The sequence below is a fragment of the Zingiber officinale genome, chromosome 5A, assembly GCF_018446385.1.
Source record: "Zingiber officinale cultivar Zhangliang chromosome 5A, Zo_v1.1, whole genome shotgun sequence".
Classification (NCBI taxonomy): Eukaryota; Viridiplantae; Streptophyta; class Magnoliopsida; order Zingiberales; family Zingiberaceae; genus Zingiber; species Zingiber officinale.
The window spans coordinates 19,196,990-19,214,243 of record NC_055994.1 but is presented as its reverse complement, the minus strand read 5'-3'; the positions used below and the strand labels follow the sequence as shown (position 1 = coordinate 19,214,243).

Sequence of the window (17,254 nt, the reverse complement as noted above, 5' to 3'; positions counted from 1 at the left end):
GTGGGTATCTAGACATCCGCCTGGAAATGTGCAGGATAAGTTCGTGCATGCTAAAATTACTCTATTAGTATATATTCGAAAACCCTAGCTTAAGTGGCAGTGAACGCTTTCTCCCGATTTCGTAGCTGTCAAACTCTCGTCCCTTGGGATAATCCTAAAAGTTCGGTTTAGATGTTTTCCCCTTCTTCTCCTTTCATCTCGATCTCACCCGATTCCGTATTGTTAAACTTGGATTTGGCCGTCAGTTCTGGCCTTACAACCATCTGCAAATTAACTTTTTTTTTTATTTGTATTTTTTTTTTTTGGCTATATTTTCACAATGTGACGCTCCAATTCCTTGAAATTCTAAGATTCCTGGCGTGCTTCTTTCAGACAGAGTGAAGTTTAATCGAGAACGATGGCTCAGATGCATGCAGTCGGAAGTTCTTCATCTCCCAATATTGCTCACCATGGTAAACCAAAATTTCCATGAAAATTTATAATATTATGCTTTTCAACTGGTTTTGGTCGTGTCACCATTCACCTTTTGCTATGCGGAGTGCGATTAACGACTGGAATTTAATTATCTTGCTTGTTGAAGATATGTATCTCGCAGAGGAAAATTTTGCCATTTATGTGATGCTGGGATTCATGAAAATTTATAATATTATGCTTTTCAACTTGTTTTGGTCGTGTCACCATTCACCTTTTACTATGCGGAGTGCGATTAACGACTGGAATTTAATTATCTTGCTTGTTGAAGATATGTATCTCGCAGAGGAAAATTTTGCCATTTATGCGATTCTGGGATTCAAAAAGATAAATTAAAGTTCAAGGATTTGAGACCAAGTTGTAAGTTGAGCCCTAATGGCAAAGGGATTTAAGAAAGATTTTAGACAGCCTAAACTCAAATGTATGTAGTGTATGTTTAGCTACATACGGGATTGATGGTGGCCAATTTTATTCAGCAGTAGGCAGCAAGAAAAAAAAACGTAGAATATATGTTTACACAATAAGGATACTGAGACAGATGCATGACATTAGGTGTTTCACCAACACAAAAAGTGAAGGGAAACTAATTGCAATGAAGTTGACATGTCAAAGAAGACGTAATTCCTTTGAAAAATGAAATCATTATAAAGAGTAAATTCTATATAGTGAACTGGTAATAATCTTTCTTTGAAAAGAAATTTCACTTTTCTCTAATTTTTCGGATTCAAAATTGTTGTTGCATTCATCTAGTTACTTGTTGATTTTATACTTAATTTTCAAGTAGTGATATTGCACTAAACATGGTTTGATGGCTTAAAAATTTGAAGTTGGTGGCTTCTTGTTGTTCCAACTTGTACAATCAATGAACGTGATGTGGTACATGCCCCTTCTAAATTTTCTATAACTGCAATGCTACCAGTTCTTTCACTTTGATAGCCATAAAGAAAGTCAGTTAACGAATCATGGAGTAAACTCTGATAGCTATAAATAAAGCAAGTTAATGAATCATGGAGTAAACTCTAATAGCCATAAATAAAGCAAGTTAATGAATCATGGAGTAAACTTTAATAAGTATCAGACCTCCTGCCACCACTTGTGTTTTGAATTTTCAAAATTATAATCCTTGAAGGGTTTTCAGTTCGTCAAGGTAATTGTGGCTGCCAGAGGAAGCGCTGCTTCTACAAGGAGGTATTAGGACCATTTATATTAATGCTTCATTTTCTGTTTCTTAGATTTATATTTTTTGCTATTAGAGTAACATGCTAATAGTTAAGATAATATGTTGGTAGATCAATGCAAGAGTGATAGGATTCTGTGGTAAAATATCCAGTCACTATGACTTTCAACAAAAATGTGCAGTTAGGTGCCAAGGTATCGGGGATGCCTTGAGCTTTTTCTTGCATTTGATCTGAAAAGCTAACACCATGTCTGTTCTGTAATCATCTCAAGTGTGTTATTCTCTAAATCCTTTTCTATTATGTTTGCAAGTGCAGGTACTCTAAATGTTATGGGCGGTGGCACACAGGAAGATGTAGTGAATTCCAAGAGGACTGATGTCATGGGTAGCAACAATGGTGGACTGCGTGGTAAGCTGAACAAAGTTGTTTTAGCTTATAGTGGTGGTTTGGACACCTCGGTAATAGTCCCTTGGCTAAGGTATGATGCTTTTCTTACATGAAAATGGATTTTGGTGTTGTTCTTGCTTTCTTGCTTTTATATATTCCATAAGTACATTTGGCTTCTTGAAGTATAATTTTTTTCTTTCCTGATTCTTTCATTACTATCAATCAGTCATAAACAATCAAAGGACTGCTTTGCCAAGTATTAATATTAGTTTACTGTGCCATGTATGTTTATCTCATTGTTGATGCAGCATGAATGGGATGGAAAGTTTATCTTCCTCGGCATTCACTGTAGATCAAAGGAAACGGGAGATAATTGGTTGTCTGTTAGGAGATTAATTAATTGAAAGAAATATGATGGGGTGTTCTTTAGATGGCAGGATGTTTGTATGATGGATTTCTATTGATCAACAGAAGATATCTATGGAAGTGGGCAGAAGATGATAGATTTCTAGGTTATTTTAGATCGTCTATAGTAACCCGAATAGGACAACACACATCATCAAGGGAAGGGTGGAGAGATCATGTGGTTGTGAGCATTTTATTTAAAAAAAATATCTGCTTTTTTGGATATGTAAAGGGAAAGAGAGGTAGAGAAGTACGGTGAGGCTTAGGAGTGATAATATTCTCTCTCTCTTAATTAATTAATTTATTTTGGTTGAGAGTGGAAGGTAATGGTATGAGTGTTAGAGTGTATACTAAAAGCCTAGCTTTTGGTATAAACATTTATCTAGAAATAAGAATCACATTGGTCAAATGTCTACATTTGTGATAAATGTAGTTGTTCAATTAATTTATATTGTAGATAACATGGTGTGTGGTGTCACACATAGAGGATCATGTTATCAGTACCTTATAAATTATAAACAGTAGCTCACGACCAAAATGGAAAGGAACAAACCATTAGAAGGTCGTAGTGTAATTAGGTATCAGTTTATCTTGACTGTATAATTACACTAGTACACTTAGAGTGTATTGAGTAGGACCATTTGAGGTCGTTTCTTTTATACTGATTTCATAAAGAAACAAAGACCTCGGTTATTATGGAAGTGTGTGCTCTTAATCCTAATATAATAACAATACATATATTTGATATTTATTTCTTTAATTTATCAATGGGTGAGATTTAGTTCGATGAATCAATAAGCCCGATAAGTTGGGAAATGGTATCACTTATAGTGTGTGTTGTTGATTATAGAAGAAGCGTGTCCTAGAGATACTAGGTTGATAATGTCCTCGAGAGGAGCTCATAAGGATTGTCGTGTTAAACCCCGCAGGTGGACTTAGTCCGACGTGATGATAAGGTTGAGTGGTACTACTCTTGGATTAAGATATTAATTAAGTGAGTTGTCGGTAACTTACTTAATTAGTGGACATTGTTATCTTAAACACGGGGAGACTAACACACTAATAAGAAGGAGCCCAAATGTAATTTGGGATTGGTGCGATAATTGATAATAGTTCTCTAGTGGAATGAATTATTGATAAAATTAAGTTGTGTGTTAGGGCGAACACGGATGCTTAATTTTATCGGAGACCAAACCAATTCCTCCTCTCGGTCCCTATCGTAGCCTCTAGTATATAGAGATTTATACCCACCGCATACCCACCTTCTTACCCATCGACCAAGGTAGCTTGGAACCCAAGCTAGGCCGGCCAAGACCAAGTGGATGAGTGGCTGGCCAAAGCTTGGGTCCCAAGCTTAGGTGGCCACCACTAGAATATTAAAAGGATTTTATTAAAATTATTTCTTATGTGGATATCATGTTTTTAAAGAGAGTTAAAAAATTAAAAATTTCCTTTTATAACTTTCTACAAAGATTAAGAGAAGAGATTAATCTCTTTCCTTGTTTGTAGTTTAAAAGGATGGTTTTAATTTTTGGTAAAACTTTCCTTATTTGTAAATCATCTACATGATTAAAGAGAGTTTAAAATTTGAAATCTTTCCTTATTTGTTGATTAAAGGAGGATTTTAAATTTCAAGAAAACTTTCCTTTTAAACATGTTCATGATTTAAAGAGAGTTTAAAAATTAAATATTCTCTTTTATAAGTTTCTAAAAGATTAAGAAAGATTTGATATCTTTCCTTATTTGTAGATTGAAAGAGATTTTAATTTTAGAGATAACTTTCTTTTATCCACATGTTTAAAGAAAGATTTTAATTTATTAAATTTCCTTTTATAAACCAATCATGGGGATAGAATTATTGGAGAAATTTTTATAAATTTCGGAACAAATTAGGAAGTTTTAATTCTTGTTTAATTAAAACTCTCCTTGATGAAATAAGTGGCCGGCTATGTTTTAGTGAGAAGAAAATTATTTTAATTAAAATAAAATTTTCCTTTTCATGGCAAAAGAATTAAGGAAGTTTTATTAAAATTTCCTTATTTGCCAAGACCAAGGATTATAAAGAGGAGGTGGCTTCAGGTGAACGACCTCTATTATTTTCTCCTCTTTTCTTCCTTGGTGTGGCGGCCTCCTTCCTTTCTCTTCTCTCCATCTTGTGGCCGGACCTCTCTTCCTCCTTGAAGATCAGTGGTGGCGGATTAGCTTGGAGAAGAAGGGAGAAAGCTTACATCCCTTGGAGCTTGATTGATGGAAAAGATCTTCATCTCTTGGGCATAGTGCTTGGCGAAACTTGAAGAAAGGAGAAGAAGGTGCTTTGGTGGTTTCTCATCTCTAAGATCGTTGCCCACACAACGTCAGAGGTTAGAAGAGGAATACGGTAGAAGATCAAGGGAGTTTTCTATAAGGAATAAAGAGTAATTTATCTTTCTGCATCATGCTAGTTAGTTATGGAACTAATACTAAATACAAGAGGCTTACGATTCTAGTATTTCGAATATGTTTTCAAGTTGTGTTCTTTTATTTTTCTTTTCCTTGTGATTTGATTGTTCCTTTTGGTTGACCTAAAGTTATTTTAGGAAATTAAATATTAGCTTTCCATAAAAGGTTTTGTCTAGTCGGTGGTGGTTGTTCCCATATCCAAGAAGGCCATGTGCCTCGCCACGTCAGTACTGGGAACCAATTATGGAAATTAATATTTAATGGAATTAATAACTTAGGTGATTTGGATCAAACGTGTTAAGTTCCGCAGGAGATCCAAGTCTAAACCTTAAAGAACAAATAGATTAAGTTTTGGATCAAACGTGTTAAGTTCCGCAGGCGATCCAAAATTTAATTTAAAAGAACACATGGTAGCTAGGAAAAGGTTCAGACCTTTGTACAAAATTTTTGTACAGTGGAACCTCTAGGTTTTCCGAGTAGCAACCAACAATGAGGACATTTTCAAAACACAAAATTCTTTGTTGGGTTTACAGGAAGGAAGTGGGTTTTGATGGTCCTTTGGTTGTTGTAAAAGGGGTGGGCAATTAATTAAGTGTTGGATTAAATGAGTGATGAAATGATTGGGATTAGAAGGTCGTTCCATACAATTTTACAAAGGAAAAAGATGAGTAACAGTGTAGGATGATGGAAAGGAATTGGATCACAAGTAAAAAAGATGGTTGGACTTTGATACTACTTGATGTAACATGAGTGGGATGAGATAACTTTTTGTGCTAAGCTAATCTCAAGGGGTTGTTCCTCAATCAGCAATCTTGCAAGAGAGGGAATAGTTTTAGAGCAATTAATACTTTAATAAAAAATTTGAACAATGAAAAAAAGGAGTTGAATATCTTATATACAATAGCCATTATATAGACCTAATAATAGCTTAATCTTCTAAGATCCAGTGCAACACAGACTAGGTAAGCTATGAAAAATAAAAATAATAAAAATGCTAGTTTTTAAGTAAGAGCAAAATAATATGGAAATTAGACCAGGACCCTGCTTATTTTGCACTGGTTTGTTTTCAATTGACCCATAATTTTGCATCACTTGTACTTCTAAGTGCCTTTGTCTTGGATGTTTAAGATAAAACCAAGGTTACTGCACTCTTGTTATTCCAAATCCATATCTTGCACTGATTTTTTTGATCTCTTTGATATAATTGCCCCACAATCATTTGACTGTTTACCATCCCTGACTTGCAGGGAGAACTATGGATGTGAAGTTGTATGTTTCACCGCTGACGTTGGTCAAGTATGTGATCAACATTCCTTATTCTGTTTCTTGTTATAGTAGATTAATGTGCACTTTTTGTTCTTCACTTCAAGCTAACAATTGATTGCTCAGTTCTTGATTCATACATTTTTATTGGTCGTTTGTGTATATGAGTTGAATGTATTTACTAATGTCAAACTGACTGATTTTCTTTCATCTTATCTGCTAATTCTTCTCTCCACCAGGGTGATTTAGAGTTGGATGGTTTGGAGGAGAAGGCTAAGGCTAGCGGTGCAAGTCAACTTGTTGTGAAGGATTTAAAAGAGGAATTTGTCAGGGAGTACATATTTCCTTGTTTGCGGGCTGGTGCAATTTATGAAAGAAAATATTTGCTTGGAACATCAATGGCACGACCTGTTATTGCTAAGGTGGTGCTTATACAGATACTTACAGTTTGAGTGCTAGTAATAATAGTTTTCTCTCAAGCATCAATTTCTTTAATCACCTGCTGGATATTTATCATTTTTCACTACAGATTCTTTATTTTTCATTAATTGTGCCTCAATGTTATGTTATTTTTCATGTTAGCTAAATGGTGTTTGAATTTCAAGGCTGGTGATGTTTGGTATGAAGAACTTGGCATCTATATGGCTGAAATTATTAAATTTAGAAATATGTTCCTATAGGATGATTTTATTAACCTCTCTCTCTCTCTCTCTCTCTCTCTACATTTAGGGAGACTAATGCCAAGAATCTGTATGACCAAACTATTCATACATAGAAGCAACAATGATATCAAGCAGGGAAAATAATTTGTCTTATGTATTCTCTAATAGTTCTGTATTTTTCTTGTGCCCAATTGGTGGTGCTATGACATTATGAGCTTGGAGTAATACAATCGGACTTAAACCAAACTGCCTCTATATTTGGTTAGACGATGATATCAGAGAAAGTAAGTTTATGAAATATGAAGGTAGGAACCATATTTGCTGATGATGAAGAATCTACTTAAATTCACAAGATGGCAGATAATTTCTGGTGCTGTTGTTAAGAAAAAAAATACTTAAACTTATATTTTTGCGATGAACTCTACATTGATTGTGGATTAGGCAAATAATGTTATTTATAACAATAGGCAATGGTTGATGTTGCTAAAGAAGTTGGCGCTGATGCTGTTTCACATGGATGCACAGGAAAAGGAAATGATCAGGTAAATGCTCACTAATTTTAATCTTTGTGTTTCTGTAAATGTATGCCTACAACATCTTTTCCAAATAACTTTGCAGGTTCGTTTTGAGCTTACTTTCTTTGCTTTAAACCCTGAACTTCAAGTTGTTGCACCTTGGAGGGAATGGAACATAACAGGGCGTGAGGATGCTATTGAGTATTCAAAGAAACATAATGTTCCTGTTCCAGTTTCAAAAAAGTCTATTTATAGCCGAGATCGGAATCTTTGGCACCTTAGCCATGAGGTACATAACTTCTAGTGTATTTTTTTCACTTGTTAACTGGAATGGCATTGAGGATTTTTCTACAATGATCTGAGTTTCTGGTCAACACTGTTTTTACTAGTTGGAGACAAGTGGTGTGATACAGTGATAGTATAATCTTTATTTTTTATAGTTTCTTTCTTTGATTGAGACTACAACTTAAATGAACAGCTCTTTTCATATTCATATCTGATTTTTTTTTTTACTGATATATAATTGCGTTCTGTTTGCTGTTACATTTGTTGTATGTTCAGTTGTTAGCATCTTCTGAAAATAAAATGAGGTTGGAATTTTGATAATTATGTAGGGTTGTGTGATTCAAGCAGCTCACTTCTTAGTCATATTGTATATAGCTGAAGTTCTTAATTCTTAGCTCTCCTAAGAACTAAGAGTTTCACACGAGCATCTCAATCCTTGTAATAGTAGTTAGCATCTGAAATTGAACTGCTATTTAGATAAAAATTTCTAGATTTTATAGTAATCTACTATCATCATCCCGTTTAGTTCAATATTTTTTGTCATTAAGAATGTCAATGGAAGCCATCCACAAGTTTACAGCCTTCTTATAACATGTAATTTACTTGAATATTTTTTTGCTCCAAAGGGTCATTTGTTATGTTTTATCTTTAAACAGGCTTATATTTTAAATACCTTTGAATATGTAAAAAAACATAAAAACATGTATTTGTGTGTTCATTCAACTATCTCCATGTGAAATTTTGTTTATGGTTGGAAAGGGCGACATTCTTGAAGACCCAGCAAATGAGCCAAAGAAGGATATGTACATGATGACTGTTGATCCAGAAGATGCACCTAATCATCCTGAGTAAGCATGCCCTTCTCTATATGTGCACACCTTTTCACTTCCTGTTTATATTGCAACTATTTACTTTTATTGTGCATAGCAGTTTCCTTTTAAATCATTTGTGATTAAATTAGATATCAAGAAATAAAATCTGTACTGCTAACTCTTGCTTTTGAATTTATAAAAAATATCAAAGCATTTCGGAGATCTCTTTTAGACTCTGAAGATATCTCCACCTTGCAGTCAGATGTTCATTCAACACTTTGGTGTTAAAATCTTATGAAACTGTGTTTTCTTCAAGCTAATTGTTAGATTTTCTTTGCTTAACATTTTACATTGTTCCTATGATCTATTTGCAATCTGATGGCACCCAACTTTTAAAGTAAGTTCCTGCAAATGGGAAATTTAGAATTTTTTTTATTTTTATTTTTACAATATTGAACTCCTCCATGGCCCCCCTAAAGTTACTCATCTTTGTATCATACTGTGAAATATAGTAGGAAATTTAGCAGCCACGAGCCTCATTTCAAGTTATGAATGAAATTATGTTTGATGTTCTGCTGACTAATTATCTACACAATTAAAAATCAAAGAGTTCCTCATACATGGGCCTCGTTTGAGCTGCAGAATCAAAATGTCCGCATGAGAAGAATGTTAAAATACCAATTTCAACTTGTATATCATATATTTGGCTGCTAGTTTACTATGGTGTTCGTATGCAACACTTATTTTCAGTTTTACTGACAAAAAAGGAAATTTGGTAATATAGTTGAAGTTTCATAATCTTCAGTTTCTAATGTAGTCGCCTCTGCCATCCGTGTTTTCTGTCATCCTTGAATTTGTGTCATAACTTATGGCTGAATTTTATTGTTCTTGCTCTTCACCAGCTGGTTCAATGACGGCATAAGCCAAACCAAATAGTTAAGACTGCTACTAGTTTATTGTTCAATCTGCACCAGTCAAATGTTTACTTCTCTAGCGGATTAAAGTTTTGGAGATGTAGAAGGAATTGGAGATATTTCATCCAACATTTTCACTCAACAATCATGAATATTTTATTTGTTTTAGATATATTTGCTGCTAGACTTATTACAGAAAATAACTAATATCAATAAAACCTACACTAATTAGCCTGCAAGCCTTGATTTCATTCCTCAGTGCTATTAGCTTTGTTTCTAAAACATGCAACTGATTTTCACATTTCATGTACCTTTGGTGTTCATCTAATTTCATTTTCAGATATTTGGTGATTGGAATTGAATCTGGCCTACCGGTTTCCATCAATGGAAGAAAGCTTTCCCCTGCATCCCTCCTTTCAGAACTTAACAAGGTTGGCGGGCAGCATGGCATCGGACGAGTAGACATGGTCGAGAATCGCCTAGTTGGCATGAAGTCCAGGGGTGTCTACGAAACCCCTGGCGGAACAATCCTTTGGGCAGCTGCTCGTGAGCTTGAATCCTTGACTCTAGACAGGGAAACCATTCAGATGAAGGACTTGCTAGCACTCAAGTACGCTGAACTGGTGTACGCTGGCCGTTGGTTCGACCCTCTCCGCTACGCCATGGACGCCTTCATGGAGAGGATCACAGAGACCACGACTGGATCTGTCACGCTCAAGCTGTACAAGGGATCTGTCACTGTTACATCGCGGACAAGCCCGCATAGCTTGTACAGGGAGGACATCTCTTCTTTTGAGACTGGAGCAATCTACAACCAGGCAGATGCTGCTGGGTTCATTCGTCTCTATGGACTTCCTACTAGGGTGCGGGCAATGCTCGAGAAGGGCCTATGATGTTTTTATCTCCTCTGCTGGTAGCGAATAGCAGTGCATCAAATATTCAAATGCTCAAAAAGTTTAGATGTGGCAGTGTGTTTGCAATCTCCTAAGTGATAGCCTGAAGGCAGATTATGATAAGTTATGGTTTAATCGCTTGTTTCATTCCTGTGCCGACTCTATCGAAGCAGTTTGTGAACTCTTTGTTTGTCTTTGATGCAGCGAGTATAGTTAGTTTGGCTTAACCTGTGTTGCCTGATTTTTGAGCTACGGAGAGCTCTTGTTTACTCAAAGGAGTCTATGCTTTCATTGCTACTGCTACAAACAAATTTAGAATTGACAAAAAGATTAATTTCTAAAATAAGAAATGGATCTTTTTTATAAAATACAGTATCTAAATAATAAGGTTATTTGAAAAATAATTTTATAAAAATTTTTAAAAAAATTTTGAGAATTTTTCGGAGTTCGTATGCTGAATTTAAGGGGATAAGTTTTTGTAGGACCGTTGCGGCCGGCTAGAAGGGGGGTTGGATAGCCTGTAAAAAATAAGACAACCCTTTCTCGAACTCTCAACAGTACACTTGTATAAAATTAAAACAGTAAATAAAAGCAGAAAGAAAGAGGCAGAAGGTTTTTACTTGGTTACAACCCACGAGGTTGTTAATCCAAGAAAGCGTAGCACTAGTATCTCCTTCAGGTGGAGAAGCCTCTTACAGCAGTGAAAGCATAAAATAAAGAAGCTAATCTAGAACAGTGTGATGGAAATGGAATGCACTGAGTTGATGAAAAGCTTCTGGACCAAGGCTATATTTATAGCCTTGGTCGGGGCGCCTGGAAGGGTTCCGGGCACCCTGGGGGAATAAAACTTTATCCCCCAACGTTCAGAACGCATTGGACGTGTTCTAGTCAAAACTCACTCCCGGGCGCCCGGAAGGGTTCCGGGCACCCCGGGCTAGTCCGAGCGCCCCAGAAGCTTGGTCAACTCCAGTTGACTTTCGTCTGGGTCCTCTGCTCCGGATCCGCTTGATTGGGTGATCTCTGATATCCGGAATAGGGCTCACCCGAACCCAGAACCCTTCCGGGCGCCCCGGGCTGGTCCGGGCGCCTCGGATGCTTGGTCAACTCCAGTTGACTTTCGTCCGGGTCCTCTGCTCCGGATCCGCTTGATTGGGTGATCTCTGATATCCAGAATATGGCTCACCCGAACCCAAGTTCTGGTCTTCTCGAGCGGACTTCTCTCTGGCTTCTCGTCCCTCGGAATCGCCGTGTGTTTCCTTCTCGTCCGCCGGCGTACTCATCCGCAGTCTTCGTCCCTTGGACGCACCGCGTGCCGTCCTTCGCGCTAGCTGTGTCTCTTGCTCCCCGAGCAATCTTCCGCTCCGGCTTTCGTCCCTCGGAACTACCGCACGCTTCCTTCTCGTCCGCCCGGTGTACTCTTCTGCAGCACCTCGTCCCTCGGACAGCCGTCCTTCTCGCTAGCTGCGTCTTCCGCTCAACTACCTGTGCTCCTAAGCTCCTGCACACTTAGACACAAGGTTAGAAACACACAGGACCTAACCTAACTTGTTGATCACACCAAAACAACCTTGGAGTTCCAACAATCTCTCCCTTTTTGGTGTGATCAACCCAAGTTAAGCTAGGGTTAAAATAGACATAAAAGTAAATGAACTTAATTTACAATTTAAGTGCAAAAAGATAGAAAAGATATAAAAAATTAAATCTATCTACCTCCCCCTAGACTTATACTTTCCCTTCTCCCCCTTTGATCACAAAAAAATGGGGTTCCAAGAAAAACAATCTAAGGGTTAAAGACTTAGAAAAATTTTCTAAATTTTTTCTAAGTAATTTTAAGCTGAGATTTCTAGTTTCAGGAAAAAGTTTTTAACTTAGGAAAAAAATTCTAAGTAAAATATTTTTGGAAAAAAATTCTAACTTAAATTTTTGAGAATTTTTAAGCACATTTTTTTTTTTAAAAATGACTTAGGCAATAAAAAAATTTTCTAAGTAAGTAAATTTATACATTGAAATAAAATGTTTTGAATAACCTTTTTAAAGCACTAATTAATTATTGCATTAATGCTTTATTAGTAAGTTAATTAAACATTTATTTCAATATTTTGACTTCCAGGTCGTGGCGAGACACTAGACCTTCTTGGTTATTGGAGCAACAACCACTTCCTTGACAAAGCCTCATAAAGAAATTCTTTGTTTAATTTTCTCACTTAAAGCGCTAATTTTAATTTTAAAATTAATTTAAACATGATTTAGGAACCCAATATAGGTTCCAACCCACTGGATTAATTAAAAAGTTTTTAGGGACATATTTTCTTGAAATGTTCTTAATTTGTCCAGGGTGATATTTAAAGTACCAATTTAAATTATTGGATCTTCGAAAATTGGTTTTAGATGGACATGTATGGTTTTTTAAGTTTTCTACTTGAATTTTCAAATTTTGAATTTCTAACTTCAAATTTTCATTTTCTAGTTTTGATTTGTCTAACATTTCTAACGGGCAAGATTCAACTAATATTCCTTTTAAAGTTTTAATTTTTTTTCTAACTTGCAGCAGTCTTTAGTTAGTAATTTAATAAATTTAAAAAGTTTGTCGGGAGGAAGTGAACGTACCTGACTTACCTTGATTTCGTTGTCCGAGTCTCCCCCTGAGCTGCTGCTTTCTTCCGACGAAGCTCCCACTTCATCGATGCTTTCGATGCTTATCTCGGAGGAACTTGAATCACAGTCGTCGTCTTGATGACTCGCCATCAGTGCGAGTCTGGAGAATGCTTCGACTTCCGATTCGGACGATGTATCGCCCCACATTGCTTTTAGGGCCTTGCGCTTTTGAACATGCTTTTTACCTTTATCTTTATCCTTGTTCTTTAGCTTGGGGCAGTTGTCCTTGACGTGCCCTTCTTCGTCGCAATGGTAGCAGCGGATCGTTCTTTTCTTTCTACCATGTGGATAGTTAGTTTTTCTAGAATTGTATAACTTCTTAAATCGTCTTACCATCATTACCATTTCCTCGTCGTCGAGAGAAGATTCTGACTCAGGTTCGTCTCTCAAAGCTTTGAGGGCGACGTTATTCTTGGGCTCCTTTATTCCTGCACATCTTGACTCATGCACTTCAAATGTTGAAAAGAATTCGTCTAATGAAATTTTTTCTAGATCTTTCGAAATGTAAAAGACATCTACTAGTGATGCCCATTTTGAGTTTCTAGGGAAGGAATTTAAAGCGTACCTGAGCGAATCTCGGTTACTTACCTCTTCTCCGAGATTCGAAAGTCCGGTGATGAGCTCCTGTATCCTCGAGTGTAGATGTGCAATTGTTTCACCTTCTTAAAGACGGAGGTTGGTGAGTTGGTTGCGAAGTAAGTCCCATCTCGCAAGCTTGGCTTCGGATGTTCCTTCGTGTAATTCAAGGAACTTCTCCCAAAGCTCCTTTGCCGAGTTGTAGGTGTCGACACGGTTGACTTCTTGTGGCGGGAGTACGGTTAACAGATGGAATTCTGCTTTCTTGTTTGCCACGTATTCAGCTTGCTCTTTCTTTGTCCATTGACTTTTCGCTTTGCCCTCGGGAGCTTCAAAACCGAGTTCCATTGTTAGTAATAAATCGAAATCGGTATCGAAAAATACTTCCATGTGCTTCTTCCAGCTTGCAAAGTCCCCCTCAAATTTTGGCGGGTGGATGTTAGATCCGGCCATCTCGTTGCTTCGTTCGGCGGTTAGTCCTCCTGAAGCATCTCGACTTTGATACCACTTGTAGGACCGTTGCGGCCGGCTAGAAGGGGGGTTGGATAGCCTGAAAAAAAATAAGACAACCATTTCTCGAACTCTCAACAGTACACTTGTATAAAATTAAAGCAGTAAATAAAAGCAGAAAGAAAGAGGTAGAAGGTTTTTACTTGGTTACAACCCAGGAGGTTGTTAATTTAAGAAAGCGTAGCACTAGTATCTCCTTCAGGCGGAGAAGCTTCTTACAGCAGTGAAAGCGTAAAATAAAGAAGCTAATCTAGAACAGTAGCGTACAAGTGATGGAAATGGAATGCACTGAGTTGATGAAAAGCTTCTGGACCAAGGCTATATTTATAGCCTTGGTCGGGGCGCCTGGAAGGGTTCCGGGCACCCTGGGGGGGGATAAAACTTTATCCCCCAACGTTCAGAATGCATTGGACGCGTTCTAGTCAAAAACTCACTCCTGGGCGCCCGGAAGGGTTCCGGGCGCCTCGAGCTGGTCCGGGCGCCTCGGACTGGTCCAGGCGCCCCGGGCTGGTCCGGGCGCCCCGGGCTGGTCCGGGCGCCCCAGATAGTTCCAGGTGCCCCGGATGCTTGGTCAACTCCAGTTGACTTTCGTCCGGGTCCTCTGCTTCGGATCCGCTTGATTGGGTGATCTCTGATATCCGGAATAGGGCTCACCCGAACCCAAGTTCTGGTCTTCTCGAGCGGGCTTCCCTTCGGCTTCTCGTCTCTCGGAATTGCAGCGTGTTTCCTTCTCGTCCGCTGGCGTACTCATCCGCAGTCTTCGTCCCTCGGACGCACCGCGTGCCGTCCTTCACGCTAGATGCGTCTCTTGCTCCCTGAGCAATCTTCCGCTCCGACTTTCGTCCCTCGGAACCACCGCACGCTTCCTTCTTGTCCGCCCGGTGTACTCTTCCGCACCACCTCGTCCCTCATACTGCCGTCCTTCTCGCTAGCTGCGTCTTCCGCTCGACTACCTATGCTCTTAAGCTCCTGCACGCTTAGACACAAGGTTAGAAACACACAGGACCTAACCTAACTTGTTGATCACACTAAAACAACCTTGGGGTTCCAATAAATTTTAGGTTAAGTGAAAGTCCATTTGTAATGTCCCTAATGTGGGAGTTGATTGAGTTAATAAAGCCTAAGTTTCAATTAAAACCTAGGTTTTTGTTTTTAATTTCATTTCCTTTCTTCTCCTTTTATCTTCTCCCTCGATCTCGATCTTCTCTCGAACCCATCTTTGTCGATTCCCTTCTCCCTTCTCCTCTCTGCGCCGCCACCGACCACCATGACCCGACGCTCGAACGACCATCCCTGACGCCAGTTCTCGAGAGCCTCCGAGTGCCACACGAGTGCTGCCTCTCGGAGCAACGTCGTCATCTTCTCTGAGCGAAGATCACTCGACTATGTAGCAGATCTGTCACCAAGATTTCATCGACACAACTTTTCGATCGCGCTAGTGTCGTACGACCGCCGCCGGTTGAGCCGCCTCCTCCTTTGAACATTGAGTTGCTGCCGGTCGTTTCCCTCTTTGAGTTGTCGCCCCGAGTAGATTTCCGGACAAGAGGGGGAGATCCAACCCTAGCCTCGATCTCCTATTGCCGCACCTCTGCGTATCATGTCTCTGATTGTCAAATTACGCTTCTCCAGTCGATCCTTGCCTTAGTCCGAGCCTTACGTTCGATTAGTTGGGAGTCGACCGAGCAATGCCTTACCCAGAGTCTTTTTGCTATCACACTTGAGGTAATCAGCTAACCCTAGTTCGATGTGAGGGATTGATTTATACCTACTACTAATTTGTAGTGTTTATGTTAGGGATCAACAACTCAACTGTGGATCCGAGCAACACTATTTGAGGATGATCCACAGCTTCGACCACAATTTCTAGCAGCAAGATCTTTGGTCATGAGTTGACAGAAGGATACTTAGATTTAGGTAAGTTGTGTTCTTGCTTTTATGATTTCAATACCTTAATGGCTCTACTGATTTGTATCTAGAAACAACTCATGGATATGGTTGATTGATTTCTAGGTTTTGGTATCTATAGGATTAAGCTATTGCTGAAGTTGTGGAATTCGATCCTTGTTCATACACTCAGGTGAGTTTGTTTCAGTGACTTGTTCTTTGAAATTCCTACTGAGGATGATATGTACTATATAGATTTCATTTGAGTTATTAGTTTACTTCTAGACTAATTCAATTGGAGTATGTGATAGAATGATGGGATCTGATATTGTTGAGGTAAATGGAAACTGAGGTGATTCAATTGGAATTCTTAATTGAAATTAAGTCTGGTTGTAAATGAATTATTAAATATGAATGTGAATTAGAGAAGGAAATGATTGTGTTGATTGTGGATGAATTTGGTGAGTATATGGATATATCGTTATTAATTGGATTTGGATCATTAGGTGGAATCAAACATGGTTACTTAGTCAATTAGGATTGGGTTTTTGGGTTTAGTTAATTGTTGTTTATATGATATGTTAAATCGTACATCATGTGATTTGCAGGACTTTGATTCTAAGCGAGCGTCTCGACGTGTGATTGTCGGATGCGATCTTCATTTTTGAGGTGGGTACCTTAGCTTATCTTTTTGATATTATCATTTGATATGCGTAATAGATTATAACGAGTAGTAATGATTATGTCTATATATGCATTGGTAGATCAGGTCTTTACTTGATACCTGTATCATGCTTTATTTGTCGTTGTAGGTGCAACGGGACCGACAAGAGGGGAGCGGTGAATTGCCTGCAAATAAAATATACACTCCTCAAATCTTTCAACTCAAAAATAGTAGCAACAATAAGAAAATAAAATAAAGCAGAATAACAGAAAGGAAAAGAAGACTCAACGATTTTGACTTGGTTACAAATAAGAAGGTTGTTAATCCAAGACGGTTAAAAAAGCGTACTAGGAAAGTCTCCTTCACTGTAGGCGGAAAAGCCTTTTTACACACTAAGAAAGTACATAAGTTGTTAGGAATTTAATACTGAGTTGAATGAATAATTCCTAGGTCTAGGGGTCCTTTTATAGCCCCTGGAAACTCTATCTCTAAGGTTGAGGGTGCCTCCAAAGACCATCTGAGGGGCCTCCAATGTGAAGACCGGATAGAGTTCTATCCGGTTGTAAACGGTCACGTAGACTGTGTCTGAGGCGCCTCAAATGCTCTTGAAGGCGCCTCGGACAAGTTGAGGGTGCCTTCAACGTAATGAAGGCGCCTCTAGCACTGCAATCAGCGCAGGCACCTTCAACACTTGTTGAAGGCGCCTTCGGCTAGCTTCTTTAGCTCCTTTTGACTTCTTTT

The 17,254-nt window shown here is 38.3% G+C and overlaps 2 protein-coding genes across 5 annotated transcripts in view; both read left to right on the top strand.

Annotated features, from left to right (window-relative positions):
• Nucleotides 1-10,451, top strand: LOC121980276 (argininosuccinate synthase, chloroplastic-like). 3 transcript variants are annotated; one of them, XM_042532254.1, is made up of 9 exons: nt 1-39; nt 373-452; nt 1,965-2,127; nt 6,128-6,176; nt 6,383-6,565; nt 7,273-7,347; nt 7,424-7,609; nt 8,365-8,453; nt 9,672-10,451. In XM_042532254.1, the coding sequence occupies exons 2-9, from the start codon at nt 398-400 to the stop codon at nt 10,222-10,224; spliced, it is 1,353 nt and encodes a 450-aa protein (XP_042388188.1). In that variant the 5' UTR covers nt 1-39; nt 373-397; the 3' UTR covers nt 10,225-10,451. The 3 variants fall into 3 exon arrangements, with proteins under 3 accessions (XP_042388188.1, XP_042388186.1, XP_042388187.1); XM_042532252.1 differs by having other exon boundaries at nt 21-160; XM_042532253.1 differs by lacking the exon at nt 1-39 and adding an exon at nt 104-240.
• A 4,692-nt stretch (nt 10,452-15,143) lies between these two features.
• Nucleotides 15,144-17,254, top strand: part of LOC121980275 (probable fructokinase-1) — a 45,187-nt gene continuing 43,076 nt past the window's right edge. The window contains exons 1-4 of one of the 2 annotated variants that reach the window (XM_042532251.1): nt 15,144-15,687; nt 15,760-15,879; nt 15,992-16,042; nt 16,458-16,518. In XM_042532251.1, coding sequence (XP_042388185.1) covers nt 16,499-16,518 — 20 coding nt within the window. In that variant the 5' untranslated portion in view covers nt 15,144-15,687; nt 15,760-15,879; nt 15,992-16,042; nt 16,458-16,498. Of the gene's footprint in view, nt 15,688-15,759; nt 15,880-15,975; nt 16,043-16,457; nt 16,519-17,254 lie in introns of both variants that reach the window. The other variant, XM_042532250.1, reaches the window with a different exon arrangement.

Excerpts from the sequence above, each read along its gene's own strand:
- LOC121980276 (XM_042532254.1), top strand. The coding sequence starts at position 398 with ATGGCTCAGATGCATGCAGTCGGAAGTTCTTCATCTCCCAATATTGCT. Across the intron at positions 2,128-6,127 it reads GTAATAGTCCCTTGGCTAAG|GGAGAACTATGGATGTGAAG; the intron begins GTATGATGCTTT and ends CCTGACTTGCAG. Across the intron at positions 7,610-8,364 it reads TTTGGCACCTTAGCCATGAG|GGCGACATTCTTGAAGACCC; the intron begins GTACATAACTTC and ends ATGGTTGGAAAG.